The sequence below is a fragment of the Acanthochromis polyacanthus genome, chromosome 8, assembly GCF_021347895.1.
Source record: "Acanthochromis polyacanthus isolate Apoly-LR-REF ecotype Palm Island chromosome 8, KAUST_Apoly_ChrSc, whole genome shotgun sequence".
NCBI classification, from domain to species: domain Eukaryota; kingdom Metazoa; phylum Chordata; class Actinopteri; family Pomacentridae; genus Acanthochromis; species Acanthochromis polyacanthus.
Window position 1 is genome coordinate 5,491,026 of NC_067120.1, and position 19,410 is coordinate 5,510,435.

The 19,410-nt window shown below is 39.2% G+C and overlaps 1 protein-coding gene across 4 annotated transcripts in view; it reads right to left on the bottom strand.

Annotated features, from left to right (window-relative positions):
- Positions 1-7,019: 7,019 nt before the first annotated feature.
- Positions 7,020-19,410, bottom strand: part of lrrc4ca (leucine rich repeat containing 4C, genome duplicate a) — a 172,705-nt gene continuing 160,314 nt past the window's right edge. For all 4 annotated transcript variants that reach the window (XM_051951739.1, XM_051951742.1, XM_051951741.1 and 1 more), the window contains one exon: positions 7,020-12,651. In XM_051951739.1, the coding sequence (XP_051807699.1) occupies positions 10,654-12,600 (1,947 nt within the window). In that variant the 5' untranslated portion in view covers positions 12,601-12,651 and the 3' untranslated portion in view covers positions 7,020-10,653. The remainder of the gene's footprint in view (positions 12,652-19,410) is intronic.

The window sequence follows — 19,410 nt, forward strand, 5'->3', positions numbered from 1 at the left end:
TGATTCGGTTAAATGAGATTAAAAATATGTAGTTTGTGTACTGGAGGTTGTCAAAGGTGCAGTTTTGAAGGAAAGGGAATCTGTGCATGGTTAATTCTTTGCATGCTAAGCAGGGTCAGTTAGTCAGTGCATCCAACAACCACAGTTTCCACGGGAACACACGGTACACTGCAGCAGCCGACACCGCCTCCAGTTGTCGCCCACACAGACAGAAGCCTGACCATTATTTGCCTTGTGTACATGCATACATATATGTGCATTTTAGAGAAAACAGAGAGAAGCAGAGGGTATGTATTTATACGATTTGTCACCCGGTTGCTTTACCGTATTTCTCGTAAATTGGTAAACACACTCTTGAGAGCTAATTCTCCTTCGAGCTAAGGGAAACCCTGTGATGGAGTGTGAGTTGTTTTTGTTTTTTTAAATTCTGTGTGGATCCTGTGTGCACAGCTTTGAGAACTCCTGGAGATCTGGAGGATGACAGAAGCTGCACTGTGTTTCTGTTCTATTCCATTATTCTCTAAATGACTTGTCCTGGTTATAAGACAGAAGCTGCTGTCAGACATATTAATTGCATGCATTGGCTTCAATGTCAGCAGGAACTGAAAAGTTTCTATATGGATGTCAGCTTTGCCAGCTATTCTGGTATACTAGGCACAAATATCTTCTTCAACTTTACACTGCTGAACTTAAATGGCTCTGTAGCTGTAATTACACCTGTTGGCCTCCTGCTGCTGTGGTTATGTGGGGCTTTCCATGGGAAGACCGATCCACCTGGGAGGTTAGTCTTGTCCTCTCTTAGCAAGAACTTGGAAGGTCATTTTGTTTTTCACAAAGTTCTTTGGATTTGTTTTCCCTTTGTTTACTCTGATCTACAATCAAGAAGATATGATAAAACAAAGGACTTCGTGACATCTTTGCTTTCAGTTTTAGTTGGAGTTGCATATGTCCTCCACGCTGTAGTAGAACAGTGGATTTGAAGTGTTTTTGACTAGATGAATTGCATCAGTCAGGTTCTCCTGGTCGAGATTACTTGACTTTGTCAAAACCAATTCAAATGTGACTCTTGAATAGTTCCTAGAGGATCTCTTTACAGTAAGAAGGCAGGCAGCTTAGCAGCTCAGCTAGCGAAAAGTATGGGGCAACTTGCCCCCCCGCGTCAAAGTCCACCCTAACGTGCTTTTTTTTCCCCCCACACTGACCGGCTCAGATAGTCTCAATGAGTGTCCCACAACATACTAGAGATGAGAAGTGAACGAAAACCTCCACATTACCTGGCGATCGCTCTTTGTTGTGGTCTGTATCGAAATGTCAGGATGCTAGAAAGCAAATCTCGTTCCGAAATCGCGCGATAGCGAGCGCCAAAACACAAGTTGCCCCATACTTTTCGCTAGCTGAGCTGCTAGCTGAGCTGCTAAGCTGACTGTCTGGCTAAATACTGGAGCGATGTCGAAAATTCATTTCTCCATCACTCACATGTATGGAATGACATATGAAAACAGACCCCAGGTTGAAAAAAAAACGAAGTTCCTCTTTAAGTTGAGGTTGGAAGGGTGATAGACTTACTACTCCACCACCCTTCCAACTTCTTAACTTGGACTTTGTGCCTCTTTAACAGTGAAAATGTCCCTTACTTCATCATACTGTTACATTAACATATGTAAAATATGTTTTTTTGATTGAGAATGCAGTCTTGTTGGAATTTAGGGGTGTAATTTCTATGAAATACGGTTGCTGTTAGGCCTCGTCTGATATAAACCTGAAAATAGGGAGAAAAAGTGTTCACTCTCTTTTTATGTCTCAGTCGATGCATTCATCTCTTTAACTGCACAGACAGCATGTGGCATACCTCAGGGATCAATTCTTGGACCAGTTGTATTGTCTCTGCGCTCCCAACATCTCATTTCACTGCTATACAGATGGCACACAGTTGTATACTGATCATCCACGAAACCCATTAAACCCATTAGAGCCTGATTCACAGAAGCCCCATCTCGCAACCCACAGCACCCAAAGGATCCGATTTTGGCACAAGGATGACCTACACAGTATTAGTAAGGGGAATTTAATGTTGTAGCTGCTTGATTTATGTCTCCACTGGAGCATCTGAATGCATCAAGTGTCACAAAGCTTTTGCAGTAAAAGGTAACACTTTCTTTGAATGATCAAGTTAAATTCTCACAAAATGGGGGTGTTTATCATCAACCCTGTGCATTTATTGTAATCAAGTTCAGCCACTGCTCAGTCCACTTTTCACAGACATTAAGGGCATTGTCAAGAGTGTTCAATGTAATTTTCGATGTGATCTAGACTTTAAACAAATCTCACACATACTAAATGGTACAATCATGTTTCTGTCACCTAAGTGGTATTTCCAAGATAATCAGAATCGTATCCTCTAGCAACACTGAGAAAAAATATTCGTTTGGTTTCCTTGCATCTGGAACTTGTTTTCCTTTTTCAGTGTTGAAGATACAGCTGAACTTTAGAAACAACTGAAAAAAAAAAAAACAGACACTCTTCTCATATCACCATGGATGTTGCCTCTTTGCACTGGGTATAAGTTTTTTCCACAGTTACATTCCATTTCATCAGCTATACCTGTTTCATCCTGTAGGTATGTAGACAGGTGACACTAGGTGAGAGGCTTGGTACACCCAGAACAGGTCGCCAGTCCATAACAGGACTGACTTTCTTTTAGAATCCTTTTGAAAATTCTGCTTTTGACTTACAAGGCCTTTCATGGCCAGGTGCCAGAGTACATAAAGTGAACTTTTAATTCCTTAATTCATCTGCCTGGTCAGACCTGCTAACTGTTCCAGACTCCAGGTTAAGGGCAGAAAATGTTTGCTGCACTGTTACCTCATTTTTGGAGCAATCTTCCAATTAGCATTTGATCGGCTGACAATGTTTCTGCCTTTAAATCCTGCGTTAAGGCACACCTTTTCAAGTGGTGGCCATTTCTACTATACTGTAAGCAAGAACTTGATTGTCATTGCACCCCCCAGCAGTCACCAGTTTGTATCTGGGCCAAGTAAACAATCTGTATGGTGGATGAGTTGTCCCATTCTAACTCAAATAGCGTAAAACACAGATCCAGTTAGTGTAAACCATTATATGACTCCAGTACTGCAGTTGCAATAGTTTCTTACTTTGTGGAGGAGTACATGCACAGCAAAGTTGTAGTTTATTGACTTCTCTGCCATCTACAAAGCTCCAATTCTTGCAAACTTTTGTTATTTTTTAGCAAATAAGTGGGTGAATGTTAAGGGGTTAAGGGCATAGATGTCATCAGCCTACAGTGGGCTTAACAGAAAATCAGCAAGCATTCTCAACTCACCCTATGTCTTCATGAATCTATACACTTCTAGTAATTGATGCAGGATCTGTAACCTTTACTGTGTCCCAATATAGTGGTATCTATTGTTCATACTGAAGTAGAGCATCCTCTTCTTTGATCTTGAGTTTTTCTGATGTCACGTTCCAGTCGCTGAAGGAAAAGGGCAGCTACTGACCTCAAAAGAGGCGCTGTCATTTCAGCACATCTGGCAACTACTGGTCCCAAGGTAGAAAGGGCTGAAAATAAGGGCATAGCATCCAATAAATATGCCGCATAATAATATATTTTTAGATGGTATTTTGGTTTTCGAGAGCTTTCCTGGGCAGCTAATGAGAAAATGTGCACAGGATTCAGATCTAATGTTAGTTTTCTGCTCTGTGTCCTCTGAAGTTGCATTTTTGGGATTATATTCCTCTGTGTTCTAGCTGATATTCATCTTGATTTCATCTTTTGGGCTAAACTTTCATTTGTATCAGCTCTGGTCTCCTGTTGTTTATGTTCTCCTTATGTCGCAGAGTATGATAAAGAAGATTTCTGCCTCTGTATGTTGGGGAATACATGGCGAGGAGTAACAAGACAGCACAGATAGTTTGTCTTAGATGTTCTCCACTGCACATTGGCAAGTTAGACTACACTTTTGTCCTCTGCACATGAAAAAGTTGCTGAGTTTAGGACAGTAGGTACAACTGTGAGCAGTAAATGCATATGCTGACAGTGAATATGCTCTAATCTCAAGAGCTGCATCCAGTAACTGGGAACAGAAAACTGAAAATCAGTATTTTGCTGCCATCTTTGGATTGGAATTTTGAGTCGATTTTACCTCTGACAGTTCACTTGACCCTATAACTACACCCAACAGAGATCTCACAGGTTAAGCTACACTTTAATAGCAGAATGGGTTAAACACTTCCATCTGGACTTGCCCCATAATCATAAAAGCTATTCATAAATACTACAGTTGGTAATATTCATAGAGAACATACACAGCAAACCACACTTTAAATGTGTCTTGGCGGGATATATTTTTCTTCACAGTTTCCATTTGGAAATCAAAAATTACATAAGAAAAACACTTGCATACCAAGCAATGCATGGGCATTAAGCGCCCATTAATTTACTGGAGCCTCAGGAGCAGAATAAATAAGAAAATGAGGAGTTTAATGGTGCATTAGTGAGGAGCCATTGGAACAGGCTCTGGGCTGTGTTTTGAATAGGCAACTATTATGAAAACCAACCTGTCACACACTTCAAAGAGGAAGCCAGTTCGCATTATACATTGCGGCATTTCCACAGGAGTGAATTGTGTGCATTACTGTGTTTATGTCTTCCTGATATGAATGTACAGCAAAGGTGAAAAGTTTGCATGAGGCCACCTAGAAGTAATTATTTAAGGGAACCTTTATAGATCATTTATAATATGTCATTATATGCTTTCTGTTTGTTTTTTTTGTTTTTTTCAGTGTGCATTGAGTTAGTGGCTGCTAAATAAAATATGATTACAAATGTATTTCTTAGCTGCTTTTTTGGCTCTGTTGATGTCAGTTATCACATTGATAGAAGCAGCTTTGTATTCCCACAGCACACAGAACCTTTTATACTTGGTTTATACTGATAGTGCCACTATAGCAGCTGTGCTCTTGATAAATACGTCTAATCAAAACCTCCTGCTGTCAATGAAAATTCAATTTCTTCAATCTTTATTTTGTGTCTCACACTAACTCTTTTACAAATATACTAAATCGAGAGCAAGGACAGTGTGTATAATGCTGAATGAAGAAAGTCGATAGGTCCACTGAGTGCTACCTCATTTGTGATCGATTGATTGGTTGAACGCTGTGGCGCTGTATGCATGTTTACGTGTATGCCCATATTTATGAATCAGTCAATAAATCTGCAGGCCTGAAACACTGAGTTAAAAGGATTAGAGCCCTGCACAGCTGTAAACTGGGTTGGTTTGTCATTACAAACACATTCTCACATTTCATTGAATATTGATTAATGTAACTTTTACTGAATGTAAATACTCATGCTTCTGTTGGATCTATATGATGGCTAGCTCTGAGGGCACATATTAGTGTGTTTTTTTAGACCTGTCTTCTTTACCGTGGATGTAAACAAATAGTCCTGCATGTACAGCATCTGCTGGCTTAGAAGCCAGAAAAAATACAAAATACAAAAAAATACACAAAGCGGATTCCCTTTAAGTATTAAATATATACTGTATCAGATGTCTAATTTCTCATGCTACAAATATTAAATAGATCACTTGTGTCTCATTTTGTTTGTATCAAAAAAAAGGAAGATCTACCAGTGCACTCTGATAGCTCAGCTGTACGTGTCTACATTGTCATATGACTGTTTTTCAGTTAAAATCTCTCTAACGAGAAAGTGATTGCCGGTTTCTCTTTGTGACACTGGTGTAAAATTATATATCCACTGAGAAAAACAAAAACAGCAATTACAAATCTCTTCAGTGTTTGTTTATTGCTCCTCATAAAAAAGAGAACAGACCCTGAATGCAACAGTCAGTTGTTGTTTTTCTGGCTGTCAGGCTTTCTGCAATGCACTGATCAAAATTCCTTGATTTCCTAAGCTCAAGTGTGACACTCCAGCTACTTTATTTACTCGCTTCTGATGCCTTCACTCTTGGGCCCAAATATTTACTGTTGGCTTGTACTTTGTAATATGACTCGATCACTCAATCTTATTTTATTTGGCTAATTACTGGGTGGAACAAGATGCTAATGATGGAGAAATGAATTTGAAAAGCAAAGCATCTTGTTTGTCGTGTGATGAAATCTGCTTAAGATAAGATCATAAGATGTTTTGTTTTTTTTCCTAATACGGTTGCACTAGTTCTACATTAGCTGATTTAAAAAAATGCAATGACTGGATTTTATGTAGAGATGTGTAGTTTGACAATGGCAGTGCAAAGACATAGAAAACAATAATGTCATTAAGCCACTTAATGCTTGAGGGACTGTAGGATTCAGACACTAAAACGTTACTCTTGCTCTTTGTTACTGTTATTCTGAATGGGATAGATCGCTAGAAATGCTTGGATGGTTGAAAATCTTCATATCCTTATGAATAGTAAACAAAGTATAGGCGTATTAAACAGCAGCTGTGTTTTCTAATCAATGCTGTTTGTCACATAACATTAAACCAGTGTCTGAGCAAAGACAAAGATCTAGGAAAAGTGTTGAAGAAGAAAACTATACCAGTTACCAGTATGTTATGTGATACACTGAATATCTTGTGGTTTTGAATGTCAGTGTGCCTGAAATGTTGTAATAATTCTGAGTTACAGTGATGCCTTGCAAGAAACACTTAAAATTGTGGAGTTAATGTCACATTAAAGGCATAGTAATTCCATTGGTAGCAAGAAGCTACATTGTACATATAAAGCATGACTTCAATGCCAAGAAACAGGCACACCAAAAGGAATTTAAATGAATCTCAGATATTGTGTTTTTCTCTTATAGAAATTGAAACATTAACATATTTGTCAATAAAACAGTGTATCTAATTATATGCTTTATGTATTTGGCATCACAGAACAGTAATAGTTGGAAAAGTGTATGGATGTTGTGGAAGATAAAAGTATGAATTCTTCAATTATAGTGTAATATGTAAATTCTCCTGTGGCACAAGTTGAAAACAAGAATCAGACAATACAGAAAAACAACAATAGTTTATTTTAACCATATTTTGTGTATGAACTACAAAGTCTGGTCTCTATAATCGGTCTCCATATCTTTTAAAGGTCATGAAAGAATGCTTACATTAAAATCAATCTCTTATTCTTTTACAGCATGTTACTCTTTTTTTTCACTTTTAGAACAGGTTTTGTTGGCACATGTAAAATCAAAATTTAAAAATTTTTGTTTTTGTTTTATTTTATTCTCAAAATGTATTTCATATAAATCTACCACTAGAACAGCATTCCCTCTCAGAAAAAAGAAAAGAATGTGGAAAAAAAAGGAATATTGACCAAAAATATTTAGATATCTTACATACATGAGACAGCTTGACTAAAACGCAACAAATTTACCATTGAAATTTTCAGACGATTTACCTCCAACTAAAGGCAAAAGGGGAAGATGGTAATAGTCTCCAACATAAAGTGAATAAAACTGTGATCCATATCCCACCAGAATGAATTTAAACACAGAATAATGACACACACACAGGTCCTTCTATGGTTTACAAATGTGCCCGGCTCAAGACAAGTGCAATTATGGGATGAATAGTGTCCAGGTGGTGACAAAAAGCATGATATGGGGTAATCTGTTATCTCAGTATGGGCTAATACTTCCTGGGAACCTCATTTTATTTCAAAATCTATTCCCCACATCGGTGTTGTGTGCAGCACATATTAGTCACAATGAGTTACTAACTCACTCAAATTTACAGGACAAATTAGGACTATCTTCATTGTCAAATTATCTTGAAACATACAGTCGGGTCTCCATACTGTGTAAATACAACAGCCACCTGCATTTGCATCTCAAATGGTATCAGAGCTCCCATTAATAATTTCTACTTAAACCTCTGTAATCCTTTATCTGGCAGAGGAAGAAAAATATGTAACTAAATGAAATTATGCTGTTCCCAGCATAACTAACATTATTAGTTGTCCTCTGTATTAGGCAAAACATGGAGGGTAATTTGCTGCAGTGTTTTTACATAACACATAATATAGAATATAGACATTGATTATTAACGTATACAATCTATGCGATTGTTTTATTAACGATCACTGGTACCCCAGGTAATACTAGTTCTGTGCAAATAGGGCTTTAGACAATTATTGTTTAATTCCATTAAGATTTGATATAAGCTGAATCATATTTATTTTTGTACTTGAAAAATGCTGAAACTTTAAGCTTCGGAGTGTAACATTTTAGTATTTTCAGGTTAAAGTGTGTAATTTTGCGAAGAAAACACTTCATGTAGCCTTTAAATGTGACTGTAGAGGGTTTGGAGTTACAACTACCTGCCGGTTTGTCTTTACTCTGAAATGACAGACAATTAACTGTAATCAAAATAATACTCTGCTGTATTCTGCTTCATATTCAGGGAGTTTGGAATGAGGCTTGTACAGTTTAAAGTGGTTCTGGCCAATGGAAAAGCAGGAGGCAGGTGCCTAAACATTCAGAGACCGTGAACATTGCTTCTTTTCAGCCGTAACAGTGAAAAAAAATTGAGCTGTTTTTTATCCATATTTTGGTGAATTATGTGACTGAAACAAGATGAGCACGCACATGCTGCAAAGAGGCTGATTATGCAGCAGGCGTAGTTTGGGAAGTTTGTGTGGGTTTGTTGAAATTCTGCTGTGAAAACCACCGGTGGAGTCCTTCCTAACCACCAGTAATCTGAAACTTGGTCAGCACTGCATCTTTCAAATGCTTTTCAGGCCTACTAAAGATGAAAGTTTGAAACACACAACATCATACAAGTCTTAGGTGGAGTACCTTCTTTGGGGTTAGTGATATGGATAGTGGATCCACAGAAAGTGCGCGACACAATCTGTAGCTGCAATTTTTGTGAGGGATTCTCCTGTGTGTTACATTACCTTAATGTAATAAAAACACAAAACTGAGTTAAGCATGACAGTGGCCTGACCTTTGCTATATATTTTACCGTTAAGCAAAAACTGCACTTACTTGCTAAAAATAAACCCAGGGACATCTGCCAAATGTCTGCCTAACCACTGCATTTATGGTTCCTGGCACCACTTTTTACAGTAGGGACTTTGAAATGGTTTCCAGGGTATGGGTGCCTGCAGAGCTGTGTCCATCCAAAGCCCACGGGCACATCAATTAAAATGTAAATTGTGTTGTCACAAAGGGATGGGGAGAGAGGCAGGTGCAACCCAAACATCTGGTTGATGCCCGATCCCACACATTCATCCCTAAAGCCTCTCGCAGCACAAGCCTTGCCACGCAGGGCCAAGTCCTGTGGTTGGCAGGGGCAGGGTGTGAATCTGGGGCTGCCAAGCACTGCCCATGTGGAAATGTGGCACACAGATGACAGGCGATGTGCTCAGACAGCTGTATAAAGGGTTTAAGCTCTTTCTTCAGCTCATCAGTCTGCTTCTGACAGTGCTCCCGCAGTACTGCAGATGAGGTAAGGGGTCTCAGCATGTAAAAAAAAAAAAGTGGCTTCAAAGCAATCATTTTCATATGCAACAGTACAAAGCACTGTAAGGTAAAGGTGAAGCCATGATACACTGGAAACATTGGAGGCCTTGGATTTTCACCAGAATTTAAAAAAAAAAAAAAAAAAAAAAAACTACACAGACATCATTCTCATCCTTTTCAGTCACAATTATGTTATTTCTAAAGTACTCAAGAAGGCTGCTTCTGTATCATGACCTTCCGAATATCAGAGGATCTTAATGCAATTGATTGCATGTAATAATCAAAAGAAGAAGAAGAATCAGATGTCTGAGTGGCCGGGTACTTGAGTCAACACAGATTGGGATGAGGGATAAAAGTATATTTTGCATATACATTAGAAACACAAAGACGGGTCAATAGACTCTTGAAAGATGCACTTCTAAAGTAGAAAGCCTTGACTTTTACAATAGCAGAAGGCAGGATGTATTCCCCTCATTTAAGATCCTCAGTCTGTTGATGACGGAGCAGAGAGTGCTTAATGTATGTGACAGTTATAATTAAACAGTGAATTATGATCAAATTTCATCACTAACGGTTCTGCCACTCACTGCAAAATGATGAACAAGTGTTTAATTCATCTCAGTTACAGATGGTCACAAAAGATTTCATCACTTAATCCACAGCTGGAGAAAATCACTAATGTGCTCTAGATTTCTTTGATACATGGGGAAAATGAGGTTACTATCTCATCTGATCCAAAAATTGACAGTTATACCAAAAAAAGGAATATAAAAGAAACAATGATTTGCTTCAGGATTTTTTTTCTTGGACAGATGTCTTCCAACAGAGTTTTAAAGCATATTAGTGACATGAGAGGAAGAAAAGAAAAGGAAAAAAAACATGAATTAAGTGCTGAAAAAATAATTGCAGAATACAGTTTTTTCTTGATTTAACCACAATATTTTTTCTTAAATAAATAACTTCTGTTTTGTAAAGACACTTTTTGAAACAGTAGACATACTCTAATTCCCAAAGTCATTGAAATAAAGTCACCAGCCACTGATTCGCCAAACACACGAGTCTGTTCCTCCATGTTTGAGCCACAGTCCTCACAACCAATAGTCACTAATGTCCTGTCAGTAATGCCTGTATGTAATTCCATCAGTTTTATTATGTCTGACAAAAGTATTAGATTTGGGTCTCTTGTACATTGTCTTTTGAGCTGGCCCGGATTAACAAAGGTTCGTGCGCTGAGCTGTGTATGGAATTGATAGTGGAGGCATGGTTGTATGCAGTCTTGTAGGTGTTATAGTGGTTGAGGTGCTCATGCTCGAGAGGAGGCAGAGTCAGGTGGCCCTCCATGCCCGGGCCTCCCGTTACACAGTCCTCGTCCACGTTGATGATCTCAATGGTGCGTGTGGGTGCGTGGTGGTTCTGCTGGTGGTGCTGTTTGCGCATCTTGTAGAAGATTATCAGCATGACAGCTGCCATGAGCGTGATTGCTACGAAGCAGCCTATGATGATCTTGGTCGTCTTCATCACCTCATCCAAGCCGTTCAGCGAGCCCTCTCCGCCCCGCTCCGTGACAGGGATCGTGTAAGTCTTCTCTGTGACACGGGTGGACAGTGGAATTCGGACCGTGGTGGTTGTTGTAGAGGTGGGTGAAATAGACTCCCATGTACCACCAGAGGGTGTGGGGCCCACTTTCTGCTGCACAGTCGTGGTGAAGCCTTCATTATGTGGTGTCTCTATTGTCTCCACTGTCACTGTGGTGAAGTAGCTGAAACTGCTGTTCTCTGTGGAGGACACATTGAGTGTGGCAGATGCTGTTGTATTACCTGCGGAATTACTGACCATACACGTATATGTGCCTGTGTCCTGCATGGTTACATTGGTAAAGTTCAGTGTACCATCATTAAGCACAGAGATTCTGACCTTGTATGCACCGTGTGTCATGATGGAACCATTGGGTGTAATCCAGCTCACTGAGGTCAAGGAGCTGGCTCTACATTTCAATTCTGCAGCGCTTCCTTCTGTCACATTTAGGTCTGCGGGAGGCTCCACAATAACAGGAGCATAACAGTGAAAGTAATTCTGGTCCAGCTCGCCAATGTATCGTCCCTTATGGTGGGACGGTGAGCTACATCGAGCGCAGCAGCTTGTGTTTGCTGGTACCATCTCCTTAAGCCACCAGCTTAGCCAGAGAATGTCACAGTTACAATTCCATGGGTTGTGGTGCAAATGCACCCTCTCCAGGTGATGTAAAGGAGTGAAGAGATCATGGGGCAAGAGGGTAAGGTTATTGTGAGCTAGATTGAGCTCCACAAGTGACTGCAGGTCATCAAAGGAGTTCCTTTCTATGGTCTGGATCTGGGCATGCATCATCCATAGCTTTTGCAAGTGGATAAGCCCTTTAAATGAACCAGGCCGGATGACAGATAGCTGGTTTCCTGACATCTCTAGTTCATCCAGCTTTACCAGGGGAATAAGGTTGGGAATTTCCTTCAGATTGCACATTCCCAGATTTAAGTAGCGCAGATTGCTCAGCCCTTCAAAGGCCCCCTCAGATATGTAGGAGAGCCGTTTGAGCTCCCCAAGGTCCAACCTCCGTAATGAGGGCACTCTGTTGAAAGCATAGGAGGGGATGCTCTCTATGGGGTTATTCCTCAGCCAAAGCTCCTTTAATTTGGACAGGTACTCAAATGCCCCGTTTGGGATGGTGGTGAGGCGGTTATCAAAAAGCTCCAAGGTATTGAGGCTGGCCAGTCCATTGAAGGCCCCAAGCTCAATTTTGCGTATGTGGTTTTTGCTCAGCTGCAGAATCTCCAGATGTCTCAGGTGCTTGAAGCTATCCACCTTTATGACCTGAATGAGATTTTCTTGCAGATTCAGGTAGCGTGTGTTGGTAGAGATCCCATCGGGAACATCCCGCAGACCTCTGCGGGTGCAGATGACTTTGCTGAACTGGTTACTGCAGGAGCATACAGAGGGACACGTCTGAGCACGAACCAGACCTGCCACCACCAGCAGCTGGAGGGCCAGGAGCAGCACAAACAAAGGGTCGGATAAGGCCCGGTTCCACCTAGGACCTCGCATCATCTGCTGCTGCTGAGAGGAGGTCATCTTGTTTAACATTCATAATTCATTGACTGGTCTTGCACTCTTTTGAAAGAGGATGTGGGCCCACTGGAATGGAATGTAGAGACAGAAAAGAGAAGAGATCCATTAGGTAATTGATGGAACAAATTTTCCTAAATTATTACAAACAGAATATTCTGAAAAACAAAAACACATTAAAACAGCAATGAAAAATTTTTAAAGGAACAATGGGGTTTTCATCTTCAGACACTCTCTAGGTTTGTGTATCCTTTGTAGCAAACTAATAATCACACATACACTCACATACACAAACTTGTAGCCATGATGGAGTGCTTTATATCCATTTTTGTTTCTGGGTGCAAAGTCCTTGCACTCTCAATTTCAGTCACATAAAACAAAATCACAATGAAGCTGCCGACTTCTGTGCTGTATCTCTGTGGGTGGAGGAAAGGAGGGAAGAAAAGCAGCTATGACTGCTGTGTTGTGTGATTTATATTTGAGACTGGAGGGACATAAATAATAAGGAGGCTCGTCACCCAGCAGTCCTTCAGTCGAGTCAAGATATCTGGAAATGTCTGATTACAACTCACAGTTACTGAAAGGCATGTATGCAACCGGAATATCAAACACGCAAGCCAAAATGGGACTGGGGAATTTGTTTGTGCAACTCTTCATGAATCATGCCCGACAAAACTGTGGAAACACAAACAATATAGTCTTTGATTAAGATTTACAGTGTGAATTGGATATGGCTGCTATGGAGTGTGACTGAATGACAGATGTTATCTAATTGATTCACTTTATGTTATCTTTCTATTTGCCACTCAATGATACTAGTATTCTTCAAGTATGCTCATGGTTTCATTGTTGTACTGTGAATAATGGTTAAAAATGTCTATTCATACAGTATAAATGATAAGCAAACAACAATGAAACAATTCAGATTACCTTTTATATCTACTTGGATGGTGCAAATTCAAAGAGGATTTTCATTGTAGTTTAAATTTTACAGTTCATGTTAGAGAGCTTTTTCAATCATGCTTTTACAGCAAGGAAATATCTCTAAGATCAGGCATATTCTGTTTTTTGAAAGAACTGAAAAACCAATCCAAGCTTTTGTTGTCATGCTTTTATTACTGTATTTCTTTATTCTCTTTCCTTTGTCGAGGAGCTGTGGCTCATCTGAAGATGGTTCATAATGCTGCAGCCCGTCCTTTTACTAAGAGATAGCACAGGGGGGATATAACTCTAAAGTTGGTCTTTCTCCACGGCCAGAGGTATTTCTGATTGAATTCTGGAATCTTGGAATTGTGTTTATCAAAAGCTGCAGTCTCTCAGATTAGCTCGGCAGTGGCTTCCGCATGACCCAATGGCCTGAGGTTGACTCTAAACTTTGCAACACTTTAATAATTAGATTATGAAAATTTAAAGCTTTTGGCTTGAGAAGCACTTTGTAACATTTGGATAAATCACGACTTGCTTACCTAATCATTGATAAGTTCTAGAGACACCATACCACTGACACAAGACTTACGATTCAATAATCCTAGCAGATGCCAATTTTGACTGAGACACACAGAGAAAATAAGTAAATAAAAATAAATGTGTGCATAGACTCAAGTATTAAATATATATATTAAAAAAAAAGCCTTCCTACAGACATCTGTTAGAGTGCAGCTTGTTACACTACTAACAAGCTAATTAACTCATTTTCAGTGTTCAAGCATGACATTCCAGTGTGGCTTCGCAAGTTTATTATCAAGACCTAGACTGATGCTGCAGTGTTCAATAACTAGTATATATCTACTAGGGCTGGGCAAGTTAACGTGTTAATAACACATTAATTAATTAATTAATAACTATTTGGCTGCATTAATTAATTAATTAATTAATTAATGCAGACAATTATTTTATTGTGTGTTAATGCAGTTTTTCTTTCTATTATTATTAAAATCCGTTGCTCACTGACTCTGAATACACAGACAGACTAACCATGGGTCACAGGAGGCCTGGATGTAGATCAGTACTTTGGGATGAGCATCATCACGTCTCACCCAAACTAACAATGGAGGGAGGCTTTGGCAGACTGGTTGGATGCAGCGTGTGGAAGAAATAGAGATAAACTAAAACAAGACAAGCTAACAAATGCCACAGTGACGTAGTTAGCTATAGACTGTATTCCAATTAGTTTTATGGAAGACGTCAGTCTGTGGAATGTTGTCGGGATCATAACGAATGACGGCATGTATGAACCTCAAGCTGCATCACTGGAAGGTTTTTGTGTGACAATACAAACTGGCACTATAGTCTCCGACACAGCGGTCATGGTTCGAGTTCGTCCCACGGCCATTGCTCTTCTCCCCATGTTTCCTGTCACTCTTCGCTGTCCTAGACATTAATGCCCAAAAAGGCAGAAGAAAAAGAAGTGCCAACATGGATTTCACAGACTGAAACGTCTTCTGGACAGTCAGTCCCAGCTGTGTACTTTTTTGTGCTCAACCACTTCACCTCACTCTAGCAGGAACAGCTGCTACTGAACATAGAATGTTTCTGCTGCTCCCTGATGAAAGAAAAAAAGTTTCTGCCGGTACCTGTTCAGTAAAAAATAAGAATTGCAGAAAATCACGCGATAAAAATTGTAATTGTTTCCCAGGACTGATATATACAGTAATTACTGTCAATGTATGCAAGTGCTGAGGTGGGAATGAGAACATTGTCACTATGTACAGACTAATGGCAGTTCAGCATTCTACATAGTTTTTATCATCAGGGAAAGCTGGAATTTTTTTTCCCCTTGCTACTCTCTAAATGAAAGACAGGGAAACACTATGGGCAGGTCGTAAGAGAGCCACACCACTAACACAGTTAAAGAGAAACATTTATAGAGTCTCTAATCTACCTGACCTGAATGTTTTTGAATGTGGGAGGAAACTGGAGCACGTTCAAAAAAAATCAATGCGGACATGAAGAAAAAGATGTAAACTCCCAACAACGTGTTGGTGTTACAACCTCCAGTGAAATGCCAGTGATAAACACTGATCTCCTGTGGAATGTTTAGCTGTTAAGCTGCAAATAGCTAAAGTACAATTTAAATGAAAGAAAGCCTCTGTCATACAAGTATGTTTTTAATCAATAAATGGGGTAATCATGTGAGCTCTGAGAGACAAGTGTTCTCTTGGGAGGCGTTTGATGAGTACTGTAAGATAAAACAACCGCCATTTTTAATTGAAGTGAAATGAAGGTTTCTATTTTGTTGTCACCGAAATGTGAGATTAGAAAGCACATTAAGGAAATAAACAAGGATATTATTGTTAGTCTGGAAAATATTGTAAAGGAAGACATGCGTGAATATGAGACAAACACTTGTGAACACTTGACAAATAATGTGTTGCATCGTGTGAGAGACACACACAGCAGATTTTCCATCACTTTGAAATATTGGCAGCTGGTTTTGCATGGATGCTGTTGTTGGATTGCAGCATTTTCTGCTTCTCTACAGTACATATCAACACACAGCCCTAATCTGCAACAGAAAGCTCTTCACTTAAGAACGAGCAGGCTATTACTGTAACTACTGATTAATTGCTTGATTACTGACTCCATTAATTCTTCAATTACAAAATTCAAATTCCAAGCAGCCAAAGCCTGGGGGTGGAGATAGAATGTGTTTTCATGCAGGGGACGAGGCAAATGTGACAGGGATCACACACCAGGCTGAAAATCACATTCCATTATAGAGGCTTTAATTTGTTAGGAATTATAAGGTCCCACAAAACAACTCACTATGGCACAATCCAAGGCGCAATATGAACTTTCTTCTCTCATGTTCTATTGACCCTGTCAGGAGAAGGTATCGGGGATAAAACTGAAAAAATGTCAGGAGTATTTACGGTGTAAACACATTATTCAGGAAGAAAGAAAAAGGCGTGTTCAATGTAAAATTCTATCAATAATATGACCCACTAGAAAATATGCTGCAGTTAGGATTTGTGGATAACTCTCCCCCAATCCCTGTATCTCATTCCACTATTTACTCATCCTCCTTTTCAGCAGATCAAACCTTGAAAAGAGATAAACAATGAATCAGCAGAGCAGAATCCAAATTATGGCAGCAGAAAAGATGAAGTTGATTTACAAAGCAAAACAATATGTCTTCATACTGACAATGAAAGCAGCAAAATTGGATTTACATAGTGCAGTGATGGAATTAGATGAAAAGAGATAAGGAAAATGAGATTAAGGAGAGAATGCATTTTTAAACTTTTGTCCTAACAGATTATGAACTGCCAGCTGCTTCTTTGTCTGGTAGAGAGTACCAAAGCATGACCCAGATTATCAGGAGTGCAGACAATTAAAGAGCAAGATCTGCAACATTTGTGAATTCATTTTCTGCTTTACTAAATGAAAACGGTTCACACTGGAGCTAACTATGCAAAGAAAGTCAGTACATGGCTACATACAGCCGTTATCTTACACGAGAAAAAAAGCACGGCATATTTAAAAAGGCAAATCAAATGAATCACATGAATTCATATCTGAACAGCGTTTGAGCTTTGTGATCACTTTCCGGCATTCCTTGCAGGATATAAGTGACAGAAATGGAAACGAAAGATTGAGAAGCCCAAAGGAAAAAACGATGGCATGCAAATGACACATCAGAAATGCAAGCTGCCTCTTGAGAACATACATGTATTTTGCATTTAAAATTGATGCACAACTGTGTGTCATCAGCGAAGAAATTAATAGCAACAGTATGTAATATATTTGTAAAATATTTTTTGTGGCTAGATTTTAGCATTTAAAAATGTTTATGTGCAGTCATAGTTTTAAAAAATGTTTAATGACCTCCTTTTAAACATATTTATAATGGAATAAGGTTATTACTAGATGCATGCGATTGAGTAGCCTAAAGCCAACATTAAGTACCGAAAAATAACATATACTAATACATTACAAAAGCTTATATTAGTGAGAATATCGAGAACAAATGGGTCATATTTCTAAGCCAACTGATTACCGATCATTTTTAGTATCAAAATATTTTTCTTTCGTGTTTTTACAATGCAGTGACAGTATGACGTGGTTTGACTCAGCTACTGAAAAAAATGCACTGACAGATATACCTATAAACACACAGAAGCACTTCACAATCCTTTATATATAGCACTTTTTCCAACATACCCTCCCTGAGATTCTACCAATTCAAGGTAACCAGTGGGAAAATTTAAAGAAATAAGAGACTCATCCTTTTGACTGACACAACTAATCAATATGTATACAGCACAAATACAACAGCTGCTTGTCTGATATTGCTCAGCTCTTCTTTTCATTTGATATACAGTACATCCACACTCAATACAACAGACTTTAAGTGTTCACAGCAGCTGCAGTATACACCAGATAGAGTTTGAATCTATTCTGTCGATGACGTAACCGTCACTATTTGATATCCTTTATATTATGTCTGTTAAATTTACACAAGATACAGATGATCATTGAAACTTTTAGTGCAGTCATTACATAAATACAGAATTTTCTCAAAAGCACCTGATGGACGTATCATAGAAAGACTGACTGCTGTGTTACGGGTTCTGCAGCAATCATAAGGACTGTTATTTGACACTTCTAACTTAGACATCTACAGATGGGTGTAATATACAGAACCTAAAAGCGTATATTCATACAAAGCGAGCCTGTTTTATAGGTATAATATCTTATGAGCAAACTGTGAGTTCGTCTCCTCGAATTCTGTGAACACGGCACCATAATGATAACTTCACATGTGGATCATATCTGTTCAGCTCGTCATGACTGTATTTTATGTGTATTTGACACAGATAAGACATTTAGCTTGTCAGTGCACACATTGTGCTGCACAAAGTTTTCTACTGGGCCTCTACCCTTTTCATGAGTATTCTGAAGTCTGTATCGTATTTTTGCATTATAAATCAGCCATAAAGGACTGAATAATTTAGCAGGTCTACAGGAAATTCAAGTGGGGCTAAAGCCCCCTAAAATAGGTCTGGTAACGACACAGCTTGGCATGAAGCGCTGAGTGATTCTCCTCTGCTCTCTTTGCATGGTCAACAAGCATTTCCTGTCTCGAGTCCTCACAAACACATCCATGGCTTCATTTGAAAGGTGAGGAAAGTGAGAGGGGACTCGCCCGAGGCTTTATTCACTCAGTTAATGCTTGAGTGCCCGCTGATTATGAACTTTTGAGTGAAGAGTGACTGACAGAAGCTTTGGCTTTCACACCGCATAGCATGGAAGGGAAAGGATGATGAGAGACTGCAGAGAGAGAGAGAAACGTCTGTGACAGAGTAAGGTCGGCATGCACGGGAGACAGAAAGAGGGAGAGAGGGAGATTAATGAGATATAAATCAAATCAGGTCACTTCTTGATAATGCCAGCAATCTTGCAACAGCTCCAAATATAAACCACAATCCTTCAAGGATTTCAGTGTGGGAGGGATACCCACCGCATGCAACGCAAGCCTTCTCCTTATCTGCAGCCTCACAGCATAAACACATCATGACCGGTGCAATAGAAAGATTAAGTGAAGGTTACCCTTTGTATTGTAATTATCACATTGTCACATGTAGACATATTTTGCATTCCGTTTTTCTGTTTTGTTTTAACCACTCTGTTAGGATTTTACTGAATTAAAAACAGGACGTGACTTCCTCTCCTTGAACCAGGGCTGCTGTGTATCTGCCCAAACAGTTGTGTTTATATTCTAAAGATGAAAAAAGTGTGTCCTCCACATGACTCCACTGCTTTGCCTCTATAATTGCAATATTATTTGTACTTTTTATTTTTTATTGTCTTCAAGATGAGATGTTT